General features: G+C 40.1%; 1 protein-coding gene across 4 annotated transcripts in view; it reads right to left on the bottom strand.

Annotated features, from left to right (window-relative positions):
- The window catches only part of DROSHA (drosha ribonuclease III), a 120,857-nt gene extending 103,611 nt beyond the window's left edge, over positions 1 to 17,246 (bottom strand). For 2 of the 4 annotated variants that reach the window (XM_027605555.2, XM_027605557.2), the window contains exons 1-7: positions 17,018 to 17,172; positions 14,915 to 15,041; positions 13,961 to 14,026; positions 12,111 to 12,944; positions 8,066 to 8,158; positions 2,523 to 2,633; positions 2,059 to 2,290 (exon numbers count right to left, since the gene is read on the bottom strand). In XM_027605555.2, the coding sequence (XP_027461356.1) occupies positions 2,059 to 2,290; positions 2,523 to 2,633; positions 8,066 to 8,158; positions 12,111 to 12,944; positions 13,961 to 13,980 (1,290 nt within the window). In that variant the 5' untranslated portion in view covers positions 13,981 to 14,026; positions 14,915 to 15,041; positions 17,018 to 17,172. Of the gene's footprint in view, positions 1 to 2,058; positions 2,291 to 2,522; positions 2,634 to 8,065; positions 8,159 to 12,110; positions 12,945 to 13,960; positions 14,027 to 14,914; positions 15,042 to 17,017 lie in introns of all 4 variants that reach the window. The other 2 variants (XM_027605556.2, XM_027605558.2) reach the window with 2 other exon arrangements.
- Between the last annotated feature and the right edge of the window lie 42 nt (positions 17,247 to 17,288).

The raw sequence follows: 17,288 nt of genomic DNA, 5'->3' as shown, positions 1-17,288 counted from the left end.
GAAGCTTTAAGTAAAAAAAGGAAGAAGGAAACATCTTATATATCCCCCCACACACACATATACACCCCATAAATACAGGGACACAGACACACACGCACATACACATATACTCCACAAACACAGGGTCCTACAATGCATTCCTAGAGGAAATCCTCCACTTTGCCCCACTCTCTCTTCCCAGTTAAAATCACTTTAAATGTCCATACTCTCCAACTTAGTAATTTTCAAAATGTAAGGACCAGACCTATCAGACATAAAAAGCAAATTAAAGCCAATCATAAAATCTGCAGTTATCCCGAAAGAGGTAATTGCTTTTTCAAAGCCTCACCTCATTACTGACATCGGCAAATCTAGGATAGCTGACATTCTTGCCACCTCTCTGCACCAGACGACAGAACACAAATGCAAATGTGGGGCTTCTAGTTTATTAGCTTTTCTTCTACACCAGTTTTAATACACCCATAAAAATATAAGAAAAAAAAAACTGCGCCTGTTCAAACTCTTTGAACCTCAATGTCTTCAACTTTGTTATTTTAAAGATAATAATAAACTTTGTTATGGCAGCAATGGAAAATGAAGCCCTGGAGAAGACATATGATGTAGTTCTGGGGAAGGGATGGAAGACAAGATCCACGGGAGCTCTGGGCAAGTTCCTGGAGGATGGCCATACCCAACACTACTCCTGCATCCTATGTCTGGACAGAAGTGTGTAAAGACGATGCCTGGGGTCATCCTGCAACCATGGTGGATGCTCCAGAAGGCAGCAGATGCCAACCTAGAGCCCTGCCATCACTGACCCACTAAATGAACACCAGCCACCATCTCCCTCCAGACAACTTGTTGAGAGAAATAAACCCAGCTTAAGTCACAATTAGTCAAGCATTATTATTCACAGCCATATTCTGAACAGACAGATAATCTTTCCAGGAATGTTTTGAGGATTAAGTAAGGTAATAGGAGAAGCATGGGTGAAGTTACAGCACCATAAAGGTACTAAGCATGTGAACTTTCCCCTTCCTGTATTACATGAACCACGACTTAGAACCCTGCTCTAATTTATCAAGTAAAATATCACAGCACCATGAGATTTCTCAAATTCTTTTTTCCAAAGACAAGAGAATCTACTTTTAAGTTCCCTGTAGATAAGAGCCCAGGCCAAGTACAAGCTAGTTTCCCAAAATTCCAAATAGAATGCTCTTTTATCTAACCCCATCCACTAAAGCTGACATCTCCAGCCTCTTACCTCCCAAACCGGGAGATGATCATTCCTTCACTCATCCATTTAATCAATGAGCCTATGTGTCTACCCTGTGGCAAACAGGTCTAAATTAATGGGATGGAGTCATAACACCTACCAGGAGAAAGAGACTAGAGAGCGACCAAAAATCAAATGGATATAAGAAAAAAAAGGAAAAAGAAGCGAGCATATGAAAGAGGGGGTCATGGAGTCCGACACAGCAATGACAGAGTGGGCTGCCAAGGCCAGGAGCCTCATGCTGAGCAGCACGTGCACTGAATCTCTCAACAGCCCATGAAGGGTGACTATCCCTACCATTCCACAAAACCAGCCAATATGCATAGGAAACTTCCTGTGGTTATCTTTGGTAAGGACAGACTTACAAGAGACGAACTCAAATTCTTCCTTATTTCCCACCTTGGGGGGAAAATACACACACAAACGCACAACCACAAACTGCATAAAGTAGTTACGTGTGAGAACTTATCAAACCACCAGTATCAAGACTAGCAGTGTTATAAAAATGCAGAATGAAGAGATACTTTAATTACTACTGCACTCTTGCCTTTGGTTGTATAAAACAGCTTTGGTCTACAGCACAGGTTCTCAACCGGGGGGGGCGGGGGGCATTTGGCAACATTTGAAGACAGCTTTGGTATCACAAGTGGGGAGGGGTTCTACTCACATCCTGTGCATACATCCCAGGGATGCTGCTCAACATCTTACAATGCGCAGGGCAGGCCCCACCACAGAATTATCTGACTCCAGATGCCAAAGTTGCCAAAGCTGAGAAACCCTGGTCTACAGCTTCTCAGACCTACCACCTGATCCATGGGGTCACTGGAGTAGTAGTTTTCTGAGTGGGTACAGCGAATCCACACAGGCTTAAGAAGTTCTTCTTCCTCCTCCTCATTTTTGTCAGGCAGTGTCTCCTCCGGCTCTTTTTCCTTTATTGAGGTATAATTCTTCTCTTTGCCAGTGCTCTGGCTGTCACTCCATCTGTCTTTTTCTTCCTCCCAACGAGCTCTCTTTTTCTCCCTACTTGGGGAATGACTTTAAAAGGAGGCAAAGGACGCTAATTATTTAAAATGCTCTTAAGTTGTAAAACGATTCTATTTCACCTGTTTAGTTCACTTTTCACCTAAAATAAAAATGCCATACCAAACCACCATATTTGCTTTTGTTAAACCAGTGATTCCCAAACACTAGTCTGATGGCATCAGAATCACCTGAAGTTAGTTGTTTAAAAATACAAATTCCCAGGCCCTACCCCAGATCTACTTACTGATTCACAGTCTCCGGGGGTGGGGCCCAAGAATCTGTATTTTTAATAATCTCCCCAGGTAATTCTGGTGTGCATCCAGCAGGTTCAGGGATAACCGGCCAACCGTAACTCCTAGAAGAGAAAGACATTTCGGAAATACTTGAAAATCTCCACAATGTCAGCAATGAGAATACTAGTTTTGAATCTTCCACGGCTTGCTTTGCCAAGAAAAAAGAAAGGCTTCACAAAACATGGTTTCAGCTTGGCCAATAAATTGAGCCTAGGACCATAATCCAAGAGTGAACCAGTTATATCCTCCCTAACCACGTCTCTGGAAGCCCACACTTGGGTTACTACTTAGTGAACCACCACTTTGTCAAATTCTGATCCCTGCACAGACTAATATTAACTCAATTAAAAAGGATAAAAACAAGTCAATCTCCTTGAATTCCTGCTTGAAATATGCAAAGGCCCATCCTATGGATGTGTTTAGAGGGAAAAACCTACAGGATAGATTTTAACTTAAGATCCAAAAATTTAAATGCGACCATACAGACCCTGAGAATGCAGCCAGAGAGAGTAACTGCTTTATTAGTATAATGCGGGCATCCTCTGCAGCCACAAGTAGCAAAGTTACTATAATCCAAGAAAGCTTACAACTGGATCAAAGTCATAAATTAACTATTCACATCAACTCTACCACTAACTTCTCATTTTATGACAAGAAGTGTGTGAGGGTGCAGCGGGGAATGGGTGAGTGATTAGAAAGATTACATATACTGGCTATTTATTGATATAACTTCTGAATGTTACAATGTATATATTTTGTTACCAGAAGTTACTGTAAAGTAAAATGTATACACATCCACTGTAGAAAGCTAATAAAGCATTAACAAAAAGAAGACAAAACTCATCCATAAAACCACTCCAAGATAACCACTACATTTCACAAATGTGTTAAAACATATAGATATAGGACTATATATACATAAAAACATACACAGTTTAACAAAAAAAAGGAACTCTATAGACTGCCTTTCTCACTCAAAAGAAAATCAGGAATACCTTTAAATTTCAATACAGCTATACCTGAACCACTTTTATAATAGGCGCATATTATTCTTGTTATATATGTAGCCATAATTTTACAAATCTGATCAGTCATTTAGGTTGTTACCTTTCTTTTTTTTTGCCATCATAAACAATGCTACTGTGAACACACTTGTGTTCTTTGTACACTTGTCAAATTACTCCACACAGAGAATGCATACTTCTTTTTTAAGGCTTCTCTCTAGATAGGTAGTACCAGTTTAGACTACAATCAAAACTGTATGTGAGTTCCCATTTCCATACATCTTGTCAACATGATTTTTTAATCTCTGCCATTCTGATGAAAGAAGGTATCTTATTTAACTTGCAATTTTTTATCACTACTGAAACGTTTCATGTTCGCTTTCTTTATGAACATCCCAGTCATATGCTATGCCAGTATTGTTAAAATTAGTATAGTCTTTTTTATTCATTGAAAAAGTTTTTTTATTAAGGTAACTGCTCTTCTGTCAAATGGAATGCAACCTCTTTCAGTTTTTTTCCTTTTAATTCTATTGCTATATGTAACTTACACGGCCAAATCCAGAGATTTTTTTTTGTTTATGCTGCCCGCCTTAGTGTAATGCTTGGAATCCTTTCCCAACCCAAAGTTAAATAAATATTTTCTATTTCCTTCAGTTACTCCTTAACATAAATTTTTTTTATTCTACCTCTCTGAGATAGAAGACAGAAATCTAATTTGTTTTTCCTCCATATGGCTTGTCGACTGTCCCATCAGTTTCTCCTCTGATTTGAAACAAGTTTATGATGTAAATTTTCATATTACTTGAATGTTGCTCAATATCTGGGATATTTTATACCCACATCAAATTGCTTTAATTATTCTGTGTATTGAATATTTTAATTCTACTAAAGTAAGTATCCCTGCATAATTATTTTTCTTCATTATTTTCACTTCTATTCCAAAGAAGAATCGGAGTCATTATAAAGTTTTAAAACTAGTAGTTCAACTGAAGTTACATTAAAATTATGGATTATTTGAAGAACAGTGGTATTTTCACGACCCTGGTGTCCACTTCCACTGTGGGAACATAGCATGCCTCCATTCACTTACATCACCTTGTCTTCAGCTACATTTCTAGTTTTCTTCACACTGATCTATATATTTTTTAAGCTTATTAAGATATTTAATTTTAGTTAAATTTTCAATAATGAACCTACATTTTTTCCCATTACATTTTCTTAGGTGTTTCTGGTATTTAGGTTTCTTAGATGTTTCTGGTATTTAGCAAGTATATTAATTTTGGTATGTTTCTTTTATAATTTCAACTTCAGTGAATTAATTCTCATTGTTTCTTAGCTGATACTCTTGAATTTTCCTGCTAATACCATTAGCTAATAATGGCAACTCTTAGCTTCCACTAGTATGGGGTTGGTTGGTTTGTATGTTTATTTTAGTGCTTAATGCAAGCCTAACACTCTGCTAAGCACTTTACTGACACTCACATTTAATCCTTAGAAGAATCCTATGAGGCAGATATGAACATCTCCTACAGAGGAAACAGAATTGGAAACTGCATCACTTGCCCAGTATCACAAAGCTATTAAGTGGTAGTTAAATGCTAATACGGTTGTTTGACACAGACATTTTGACATGTACTAAAACCCCACCAAATGTTTATTGCTGAGAAAGAGGCAAAACCATCCTCACACCACTCCCCTTGAAGCAGGTGTCCTGAATGATGGATGGTCAGGGTTGCCTGTTGTGAATATCAATTAATATTTTTTTTAACACTTTGAGAGGGTCATTTCAAAACAGGAGCAAAACATCTTCCTTAGGTAAGTGTCTCAGGCACTCCAAAATTCAAATTCCAAACTTGAACTTTTCTTCACAATAAGCTATAGTACAAACTACAAGTTTTCCTCCTTTACAGTATTTACATCTCTGATTTTAATCTTCTCATCCACTGCATTAGTTGGAACTCATAGAATCCAAGTCTCTGCCTTCTTCACAAGCTACCGGTCACTGGAGAAGAAACCACTAGACCAAAGAGATTTCCAGCACTAAACATTAAAAATCACCAACCATAAATGGGGTCCTTCTATCAACATAGTATCTAGCTTTTTTTCCTGTCCTTAGCTCCTCCTCCATCGGCCCTTACTCTCTGAACTCTTCCTTGTTAATATCTAATCCATGGCATTTGGTATTTCCAGCTGGGATCTCTTTTCTGAACTTTACACCTGTGTACCCAATTAACTACCACACAATTCCACTTGGTTGTCTTACAGATTCACAAACTCCACAAGCTCAAACTGTACTCATCTTGCATCTTTCTTAATGCTCCCCACCCCCCATGGGGAGCACCATCTCAGGTGCTGGCTGCTGACTCTCCTTCCCTCACCATCAGTTATCCTACTGACTCTATCTCATAAATACCTCTCAGTTACCTCTACCATTCCCCATTACCACTGTCACTGCACTGGTCTAGGCATAAGCACTTGTACGGATTACTACAAAAGCTGTCTAAACTCATTTCCCAATGTCCACGCTTGACCCTCTCAGAGCACTCGTCTACACTGCAACCTTCACACACGCTCTTTTCTCTCCTACCATCCCCTTCCCTAACGCATCCCTATACACACTTCAAGTATCAATTGTAAAAAACATAAAATGTCAATTTTTCTATGACTACCCGAGACTGAGCTCTTGCTGTTGTGTTCCCAGGGCAACGTGTAATTGCTCTATCAAAAGCACTTCTCATGGCACTTAACTTTCTCATTCCTGTAAAGTGGGGACTCCTGTGAATGACTGTATCACTCACACCAATGTTTGCAATGTGTTTTGTTCACTTCTTGTCAGGTGACAGTGACAGGCAATAGAGCCGCCATCTTTTTCCTAACTTGTATGGGAAGGCCTGAAAGGTTTCAACACTAAATTTGGCTCTTCTGAGATGGTGTCAGTCATGCTCATCACGAGATGATATTCTCCATCATGTTAAAGAAGTCTGCTTATATACCTAGTTTACCAAACCTTCTATGTACAAAAGGATGCTGGTTCTATTTTAAATACCTAATAAACAGGAACTGAGATAGCTCTACAGATTTTGACACAAAGAATTACTTATAGATTTTCTAATACTAACCTATTTATGCATGCAATCTCGAACTAAACTGTTATTTTAACATGCTACTGAAAACAACTAATATACTAATCAGTATTTTCATATCCATATTCATAAGAGAGATTGTTTTGTAGTTTTCTTTCCATTAGGTTAGGTTTTACCATGTCGGTTTTCTGGGCATCACAGCATGAGCTGAGCTCTCTTTCCATCTTCACCAATGTTCTAGAACAGTTTAAAGCTTTTTTGGAGGTGGTACAAATCCAACTGTTTCCCTTTTTTGTCCATAGTTACTGGCCTATTAAAATTTTCTGCTTATGTGATTTGTAATTTTTGCTTTCATGGAAATCAACCCATCACACCCAAGTTTTTAAATTTTGTAAATATGGTATCTGTACTTATACCAACATATTAGAATTTTTAAATACCCTTCACTCTTATGATACATTCTTTCTTATACCTGATGGAATATGTTTTTCTTTTCCTGATTTGCCACTTTTTAAATCATATGACCTTTCAAAGAAGTCTTGCATTTACTTCCAAATATTGTTACAGTGCTATAGTTCTGTTTGCTATTTCATTAATTTCTTTTATCTTTAAATCCCTTTTTCTGCTTTTCTTATACTCTACCAATATTAGAGCCAAGTAATCAGATGATAATTATATAAACATATTTATATATAATATATAATTCTACATATAAAATGTACACATACAGTTACCATTTATTTGACACTAACTTTGGATCCAGCTCTAAGTGTTTTTACATCTATTCTCTCAATGACTCCTCGTCACTCAATAAAGCAAGTGTAACTGTTCTTATTTTAGACAAAGACACTGAAGCTTAAAAAGGTTAGATAACTCTGCCCAATATCACAACTGGGAGAATAACTGACCCCAAATCTGTCAGATTCCAGAGTGCTGTGATTGATTACCATTATGTAAGGCCATAAATTTTACCTTTTGATATAGAACTGGTCACACCCTGTAAGTTCTGGTTTACAACAATCTCAATGTCGTTCTTCTAAATAAAGTGTGACTGCAGTTTTACTTTTTTTTTCTGAAACAAGTAAATTTAAGAGCATAATTATGAATTCCCAAGGTTCTTTTTTTAAGCCTTGAATATTAATGTGTATACAGTTTTATAGCAATTGAGGTCAGAAAAACTGGCCTGTATAATTTCTAACTTTTTGGAAATCTATCAAGATTTTCCTTGTGCATCTTCAATACATCTTGAAAGTAAAGGTTTTTAAGTTATTGGCTGTTTTAGCTTTTCACAGGGCATTTTGGATAGACTCTTAGGCTAGTTTGAAGACTTGGTGATTATTATGCATAAGCACAAAACCTGAATTCAAGGAGATCTAGGACTTCTTTCAGTGTCAACTCCTTGCTTACCTTCCAGATCTCTTATACTCTTTTTTGTAGGACCTTTCCAGAGATGGTGATCTTCGGCTGTCCCGGTGCCTGTGTCTCTCCCGTTCCCGCTCTCTTAAAGGAATTAAGACACAGAGCTGTTTTCAACAGAAAGACTCAAAAACACCATCTCTTTTCACTGAATTCATCTTCTAAATAAATGGACCTCACCTACAAATTTTTCAGGCACTATTCTCCATGGGACATTTTTATTCATCATTTATTAAAGGATAAAGGAGCTTTTCACTTTACAGAAGTTAACTAACTTGGACATTTTTTGTTGTTTTCTTCAAAGAAGTCATACTTGATGCTAAGCAGCAAAGGGATTTATGATAATCTCTCCAGATGTTCCAACCAGCCAATCCTCGGTTGTTTAACCTACAGGGAAAACTTTAAAGGATTCTACTACCTAGTGATTTCTAGAAAACTCCCAATTTCATCCATCAAATAAATGTAAATTAAAGCTTTTATTGTGAAAATTAAGATAAGATTCTATAATTAAAGAGTTCTAAACTCTTACAGGTTAGAGGCCTGAGTGGTAGTTCTAGGTATCACTGACTGCCATGAGATTGTAAGTCACTTTACCTTGAAATGCTGTTTTCATCTGGAAACAACTCTAAATGGAGACATTGGGTTTATGCAACGTAAAATAGAATGAGGGATTTTAAAACCTTTCAATGTAAAATGGGAATTTAATAATGATAATAATAATAACTTCTGAGTCTATTTAATAAGTACAATGAAGATCTGGAACAAAACTTGGAACTCTAGTGTGTTTAAATCAGAACTAAATCTAAGGGAAATAACCATCCAATCTTAGAACAGAAAAAAAAAAATGTTATATTAGCCTGAGTCCAGCTAGAAGACCATAAAAATGTCTGAATTCAAAAACATCCCCCAACCAATAGCCAAAGAGAAGAAATGTAAATATACTGAAAATCAAAACTTACAAAAATGATCAAGAAATGTGACTGTTTAGATATTAAAACAGAAATTGTTTTTTCACTTAAAGATCACCCCTCCTCAGGAAAGATTCCTTTTAACATATGTATAAGCCTCAGGTATACACCAGCGGTCCAAAATAAAGTAGCCAGAGCTTGGGATTCTACATTCTTTATTTGATACACTTCTAAAATTAGTTTACTGGGGCCCCTGGCTGGCTCAGTCGGTAGAACATGCAACTCCTGCTCTCGGGGTTGTGAGTTTGAGCCCCACACTGGGTGTAGAGATTCCTTTAAAAAAATTAATAACTGAAATTACAGCTTACTTTTAAGTAGTAAAATCCCAAATAGTGAGTGGTACATGACAGATAAAATGTAACGTGTAAGAGCGTGGCGGCTGAAAAGAATAATCGCCTGTATTTGCTAATAAAAACTCTACTGAAAGGACATCCCTAATTTTTTGTTTGTATTTTAACATGTGGGCAATAGAATTTTGCATCTGAGAATGATACTTCTGATGATGACTGCTACCTCGGAGTGGGTATGAATTGAAAAGGCCAATCTGGATATAAAGCACATTAGTAACATTTTTTAATGAACCCATTTAAAGCAAGAAGAACAATGTTTGCGTTGTTTTTCCAAAAACTCTTCGGTGTCTGCAAGCATTAAAATATTCCTTAGTACATAATACTAGCTCTGTGATGGCTACACATTGTACTCACCAGGACAGCTATGGGGATTATTGTGCTTTAGCACCATTCAGTGCACTGTCCCCACCAGACTGCAGAAGAGCATGCTCAGTGCACTGCATGAGATTGTTTCTTTTCCCATTCCCCAGACTAACCTTGATCTTTCCTGATAACAAATACACATATCCACTTCTTCAAAAACTTCCTCTAGAAATAGTTTGTCCTAAAACATCTGGTAATCAGTATTCAACCATATTCTAGAGGAGAAAAAGAAGAAGATGGGATCTGAAAAAGGATAGATTGACGTACCCTAAGAAGGAGAGGAGAAGTAGCCAGAGGACAGACTATAGAATTTGCATAAATTTAACACAATCTAATGCACAAATTTGTGAAGTTTTGGTTTTCCAATTTACTTCTAGAAATCATGCTAGGACATCATGTGCCCGATTTCTATTTCACAGAGACATTCCATATAAGACAGATGACTGACACTCTACCTAAGACCTCAAAGGGGGCCTACTATCATGTGGCCGTGACACTAAGGCAGCTCCAGGGCAAACACCCCAAGTGCATTACAAGACGACTCCAAAAGAAATAAAGGCATGTAGAAAGATGAGCTAACTGCCTAAGCAGGTCTTTACTATGTAAAGGAGTTGTGGTTTAGGATAACGCTGATTAATGGCACCTGATTTCACTTACCAGTAGAGAGCCTCACTTGACAGGACATGAGGTTCTTTAAAGAAACACATAGCTCCAAGTTTAAGCCTGATGCAAGAATTTAGGATTTTTATAGCAGAGTCCTAAAAACTTAACTACATCACCCCAAAATGGAAAAAAAAATGCCCATCTAGAAAGCTGAGTTCGCAGCAAAGTGCTTCCCTAGAAACAGGATTATTAACAATCATTTCAAAGTCTAAAGAAAACTATTAACACTTTCCAGTTTAGACTTTCACCATAAAGTTATCAAATACACTATCATAGGCCTCTGCCAATTAGTCCCTCAGAGAATAATTAAGGACAAAATTGACCAAAAACAGTAATTCACACTGAAAAGATTTTTTAGAGTCTATCAACTCTCAAACAGCTCTGGCCCACCAGAAATCAGTCATTTCTGCAGGAAGCAAGTTCCCTTCTACCTTCCACTGGGCATCACGTAGAGGAAACAACACATTTTCCTTCCAAACCTTCCAAGCACTAATCACTCTCTTCAGGACTGAGAATGACCACCACCATTAAGTGGCAAAATGTTCAGTCATGAACATGAAAACAAAGAGTCATGTGAAAAATGTGGAAACCAAGAAGTGAACTGAATCCACAGGAGCCAAGATCAGCTCTCCACAAATGCACATAGTGAAGTGACCTGGTTTGGGGTGCTCAAACCCTTTTAGCACAAAAGTTCCATAGGACAATGAAGGTAAACACACCACAGGGGACAGAAAGAGAAGCACCACTACTAGCTCAACAAATGGAAAGCTTCAACAATATGAAGAGTTCACTGAAGGTACAAATTATTTGGTACAACTGTTATCTACATAGTTTTATTTTTCCATCTAAACCACTGGTTCTTAGACTTTTGGAGAAAAGTCTTGAGATTCTGCTGTAAGGTACCAATTTACTTACAGAAAAACATGCATACACATAAAATTCTGCATATAACTTCAGAGCATTTCTATAAACCCATCTATGAGTCCCAGTTTAGAAATGCCTGCTAGAAACCTTACTTTCTTATATGTATCTGGTACAAGTATTTGGTCTCTTGAAAAAAAACAAATGTAATCTGTAATGAAGCAGTATTTTTCAAACACGACTTTCTTCAGTATGAATACATTTCAATGCAACAAAATCAAGTTAAAAACTATTTTGAAAACTCTGATGATGTGTAACCAATGTTATTGCACTTTACAAGGAAACAGAGCAAGAAGGCAACTATGTACAATAAACTTCCACTTATCCTAAAAACCAGAAAGCAAATTCTGCTTAACTAGTTCAATTCCTAATTGATAGCATACACAGATCAATTCCAAGAGAACTCCGGTGCTTTAACCTGATACGGTGATCATACTGAACAAAAGTAAATACGATAATGCAAAAAACACACGAAAAAGCAGTATGTGAACTTTCATTAGAGCACCATTAAAATGTCAGCTGTATTATGCAATGAGCTTACACTCATTGCAATGAATCTACACTGATAATTTTGAAATGCTTTTCAAAAGTGGCTTTTCTGACATTAACTACTTGTCAGTTGTCTCTTCCTCTTCAACACAGTCCCAAACATGCTTTCTTTCCTTTGTAAGTCAAAATGCACTGCGGGACCGCTTTGGTTTGGTTTTCTGAGAAACCCAATGGCCCGTGTCTGGACCTCTGCAGTTCATTAAAAACACGCATGTGCTTTACCTGCTGCGCTCATAGCTCCGGTGACGGGAGGGCGTTCTCCCTCGGTCGTAATCTGATCTGTAGCGGCTGTCTTGTCTTCTCCTGTCAGGACTTCGGCCTCGTTCCCGCCGATCCAGGGACCGATGCCTCTCGCCTCGCCCATGACTGTGCTCCCGGTGCCTGTGATCCTCGTAGTGCTTGAGTCTTTCCGGGGATCTTCTCTCGCTGGGAGCCTTGGGGAGTGGGTATGGAGGGAGGTGCCTAAAATGAGGACTACTGCTGTTATTAGCACTGGGTGGGAAAGAACTGGGGTTGTTCTGGAAGCTATTAAAATTGGGAGGTGGGAAATTATGGTGTGAGTATCCTGGAGGGTACTGATAATTGACCTGCTGTGGCATGACAGGAGGGGGTGGAGGGTGGGGCATGGAAGGAGGGGGCATCATGAAGGGGAAAGTGCCTTGTCCAGGAGGTGCTCCAGGGACTGGGGGGTTATTAGGACAAGGCATCGGAGGCGGCATAGGAGGAAAACAAGGAGGCACGGGGAAGGGGGGCCTCATCTGATGGTTGGGGAAGGGGGGCCGTATAGGGCAGGGGGGAAGAGGGCCTTGGGCTGATGGAGGCATGGGAGGAGGGAAGGGGACAAAGTCTGGTCGTGGAGGCAGAAAATTGGGGGCTGGAGAGTTCGAGAATGTGGTGGAAGGGGCACTTGGAGGTTCGTATTGATATTGCACAGGAGGCTGCTGAGGGTGAAGTAGTCTCAGATTTTGGGGCCTGAAGGCTGGGGCTGAGGGTCTGGCTCCATGTCCTCCCCGCCCTCGGGGACACCCTCGCCCTGGGTGGAACGACATTCTATGACTTTGCAGGAGGAAAGAAAAAGAGAAAAAGAAAAAAGAACCAAAAACTCACCATAAACAGGGTTTCGCAAACACCTTACCATCTTTAAGAGCAACTGACAGACCCCTTCAGCCACTGGATTATTCTGATGTTGATGTTGCCGTTCTCTGTAATACCTCAAACTCCTCATGGCCAATAAACTCCTCTTCCTCTGTCTCAGTCCCTGGCTTCTGTCACTCCCTAAAGCTGCTCCTCCTCCAGAATGAACTCAACATCCCACTGTTTAATCATTTGCTGTTGTCCGTGCTCAGGCTCCCCAAAAATCTGAACCTTGCCATGTCATCCTACCCACACACCCCACATTCTCTACATATGCACCAGCATCTTCCTGTCTTCACCTTCCTCCACACTCAGCAGAGATTCCACAAATGCAACATAACAGGTCCTAAAAGGAATTAATAACCCTCCCCTCCAAGACAATACCACTGGCTCCTCTTTTCATGTTTCCTATCTCGATAGATAATAGCATTTATTGGTCCTCAAGTCATACACCAGGGAATTATCTGGTAACTTTTCCTCCCTTATCCCCTTTAGCCAAAAATTTATTTTAAATTCCCATCACTTCTGCGTCATATAAATATTTCCTGAGTTCATCCACTTCACACCAGCATTTCCTCCCTGGCTACAATAATAACACCCTTGCTGGCCTTTCTACAATCACTATTACCACCCACCAGGCCTCTGTCAGGTTCCCTCTCTCACGCTCTGTGCTGCTTCTTGGCGGGGGTCCTATGGTAATCACAATTCACCAACTAATTACCTCCTTCCAGCTTTCACGTTTGGCTGCACCTCAGAAATATAAACTCCATCAGGACAGGGCTCTGGACTGTGCTCCCAGCCATGTACCTGCCCCATGTGAATACATTTCCTCCTCTCTGCACATATCAAAATCCTTCCCACTCTCTAGGGCCCAGTGCCAGTGTTTGCTCTTCTCTCTGCTCTCCCAAAACTCCCACCATTACTGTCACACCACTCACCACGTATTGCCTTGCATCATGATGTACTGTCTGGATATGTCACATCTTCCACAGAGAATATAAGCGCTAGAGGACAGAAAGAATAAAATAGGCATAAAAATGTTTCCCAAACTGCTAATGTCTGCAATCATCTTAACACTGATTTTGCACTCTCCAATGCACTGAGCATACTGACAAATTAAGAGTATGTTCCCCCGAATTAAAGTTTACAACTAACTTTTAAGATGTCCTTATCACAAGGAGACTAGCAATCAAATTCAAATACAATTTGTAAACACAACAGTTATCTTTGATTTCATCCTCAGCTTTCCATTGAAGAATGCTGTGAACGTGAATGACTTTCCAAATACTTAAGCTTCAGCAAATATTTTAAAAATTCAAGTAAATATTAAATACAAAAAACTTTAATGTAGAAGCATCTTCCTAAAGTATCTAACTAAAAGTTTTACCAATAGGCTTAAGGTAGATTTTTACAAAGGTTCAAGAAAATAATGTCAGATTATCTAGCTGTCTCAATCACTGTGCTTAATAACTAGTAGGCATCAGATAATATCTGATTTATGATTATCATTCAGTCTAAGGCCTTCATGATAAACCTAGGACCTACACAGTTGACCTGCCACCACAGGCTACTCATGGCTCATGGCCAACAGAATCGAATTCAAACTCCATGCTTGGCAATTAAGGCCTTCTACAACCTGGACCCAACTTCTTCCAGGCTTATCCTCTATCACCTTCCCTATGAAGTACCTATAAGCCCAGATTTTCCCAGCTGCCTAACATACCAGCTTGCTCTTTGCTCCCGCTCTTCTAAAATCCCCTGCTCTATGAATCTACCCACTGACTTTCATCTACCTATGTCAAATGCCACCTCTTCTGTGAAGCCTTTCCTAGTTCCCTTTAGAAAGTAATCCCATTCCCCCTAGACTTACTTACTTCTTTTACAGCACTTACCAGAGACTGTCTCATATTATAGTCATGTGTGCACATTTCTAACTCCTCCACTAGATTATTAGCTTCTTGAGGACATGGGTTGATTCATAGTCATTTCTGTATCCTTCACAGCCCCTGGGAGAACATCCTGCACATAGTAGGTGGTCAATAAATGTTTACTATCTCATCAATGGCATATGTTTCTATGTTGCTACTGTACACTTCCCTTTCACATATATCCATGACATATTTGTAGTATCAAAACCAGACAAAGAGTAGGCCTTTTCACAGATTCATGCGATATTCAATGAGCCTATACAAGTCACAGGCCCTGTGGACTCAAAGTTGAGTAGGACACATAGCCTGCAAGACTCAAGCTCTGAATTCACTTTAAAAAAATACATTTTTAAAAAATAAATAAATAAATAAGGCAATAAACAAGAGAAAACAGGTATGCACAGGGTCTAGGGGAACACAAAGGAGTGTGCTGAACCTAGAAGTGGAAAACAGGATCACTAACACTTGTACAGTGTGTAATAGTTGAACTTTCGGGATTAGATCCTCATGGATGTTTCTACAGAGAGAGTATCTGGAAACACTGATTATGAAACTGACATATTGAAGGCATAGTCAGACGGTGTTATGGATGCAAACTTTAATTCAAAATCAAAAGTCAAGGAATTCACTGCAACTGGAAAAGTACTTATTTTCTGCGTCTGTCTACTCCTAGGTTGCTGTTTGGAAAGAGGGAAACCAAGGGAGCTGTCTCGCATAGTTAAAACGTCCAGGAACATCAGTCTATGTTGAAAGAATCGCAAAGTGTGCCCACGTTATTAAGAACAACACCCTCTCCGGGGAACCCTCCTACACTGTTGGTGGGAATGCAAGCTGGTGCAGCCGCTCTGGAAAACAGTATGGAGGTTCCTCAAACAGATGAAAATAGAGCTACCATACGACCCAGCAATTGCACTACTGGGTATTTACCATAAAGATACAAATCTAGGGATCCGAAGGGGTACGTGCACCCCAATGTTTATAGCAGCAATGTCCACAATAGCCAAACTGTGGAAAGAGCCAAGATGTCCATCGACAGATGAATGGGTAAAGAAGATGTGGTATATATACACAATGGAATATTATGCAGCCATCAAAAGGAATGAGATCTTGCCATTTGCAATGACATGGATGGAACGGGAGGGTGTTATGCTGAGTGAAATAAGTCAATCAGAGAAAGACATGTATCATATGATCTCACTGATATGAGGAATTCTTAATCTCAGGAAACAAACTGAGGGTTGCTGGAGTGGTGGGGGGTGGGAGGGATTGGGTGGCTGGGGGATAGACTTTGGGGAGGGTATGTGCTATGGTGAGCACTGTGAATTGTGCAAGACTGTTGAATCACAGATCTGTACTTCTGAAACAAATAATGCAAGATATGTTAAGAAAAAAGAAAAAGAAGAAGATAGCAGGAGGGGAAGAATGAAGGGGAGTAAGTCGGAGGGGGAGATGAACCATGAGAGATGATGGACTCTGAAAAACAAACTGAGGGTTCTAAAGGGGAGGAGGGTGGGGGGATGGGTTAGCCTGGTGATGGGTATTAAAGAGGGCACATTCTGCGTGGAGCACTGGGTGTTACGCACAAACAACGAATCATGGAACACTACATCAAGAACTAATGATGTAATGTATGGTGATTAACATAACAATAAAAAAATTTTTAAAAAAAGAACAACACCCTTTCCTTCACTTGCATCCCCAAGCCAGTCACCTTCGTCCAGCTGATTTGTAATTGCGTGTCTCCCTGTTTGCATCTCCCGCCAGACTGTGAGCCCCACGAGGCAAGCGCTCGGCTCACGGTCTCCCTCCGCTCCGAGACCCGGGCGGTCCCAGCCCTGGACCACCGCACGCGCTCCATAAATGAATGAAAGGCCGCATTTTTCACTTCTATTTGTTTGCGGGATTCGGGCCTAGGGTCGCTTTTTTGCCCTTAGCTGCAGATCTGAAGAGGGACTGCCCGACCTTAACTCGAAAGCGCCTCTCACCCCAGCCCCGGACTCCAGACCCGTTTAAACCGGACACTCGGAAAGGCTCCCTCTTCCAACACCCCCAAGTTGCCCCTTTTACCTACAAAAGGCTCTCGGGCCGCGAGGTTGCCGTCAAAGCAAAGTCAGGCTTATTCTGCAGCCGCCAAGACCATAGCGCCACCCGCGCCTCCGGAACAGGAAACCGAGGAAATTAAAAAGCAAACCTGAGAAAGCTGGACCGCGACAGGGAAAGCTCTTGGGCGGGCCACAGCGCCTTGTGCTCGGTGATTGGCGCGTCAACGAGAGCGATGGGCAGAAAAGCCAATAGCCTTCGTAGAGCGCCCCGGCGCCCGCCCCCTGCCCTCTATATC

The sequence above is a fragment of the Zalophus californianus genome, chromosome 5 (assembly GCF_009762305.2).
Source record: "Zalophus californianus isolate mZalCal1 chromosome 5, mZalCal1.pri.v2, whole genome shotgun sequence".
In the NCBI taxonomy this organism is placed as follows: Eukaryota; Metazoa; Chordata; class Mammalia; order Carnivora; family Otariidae; genus Zalophus; species Zalophus californianus.
Note: the sequence above shows the minus strand (reverse complement) of the source record. Positions and strands in the feature narration are given on the sequence as shown.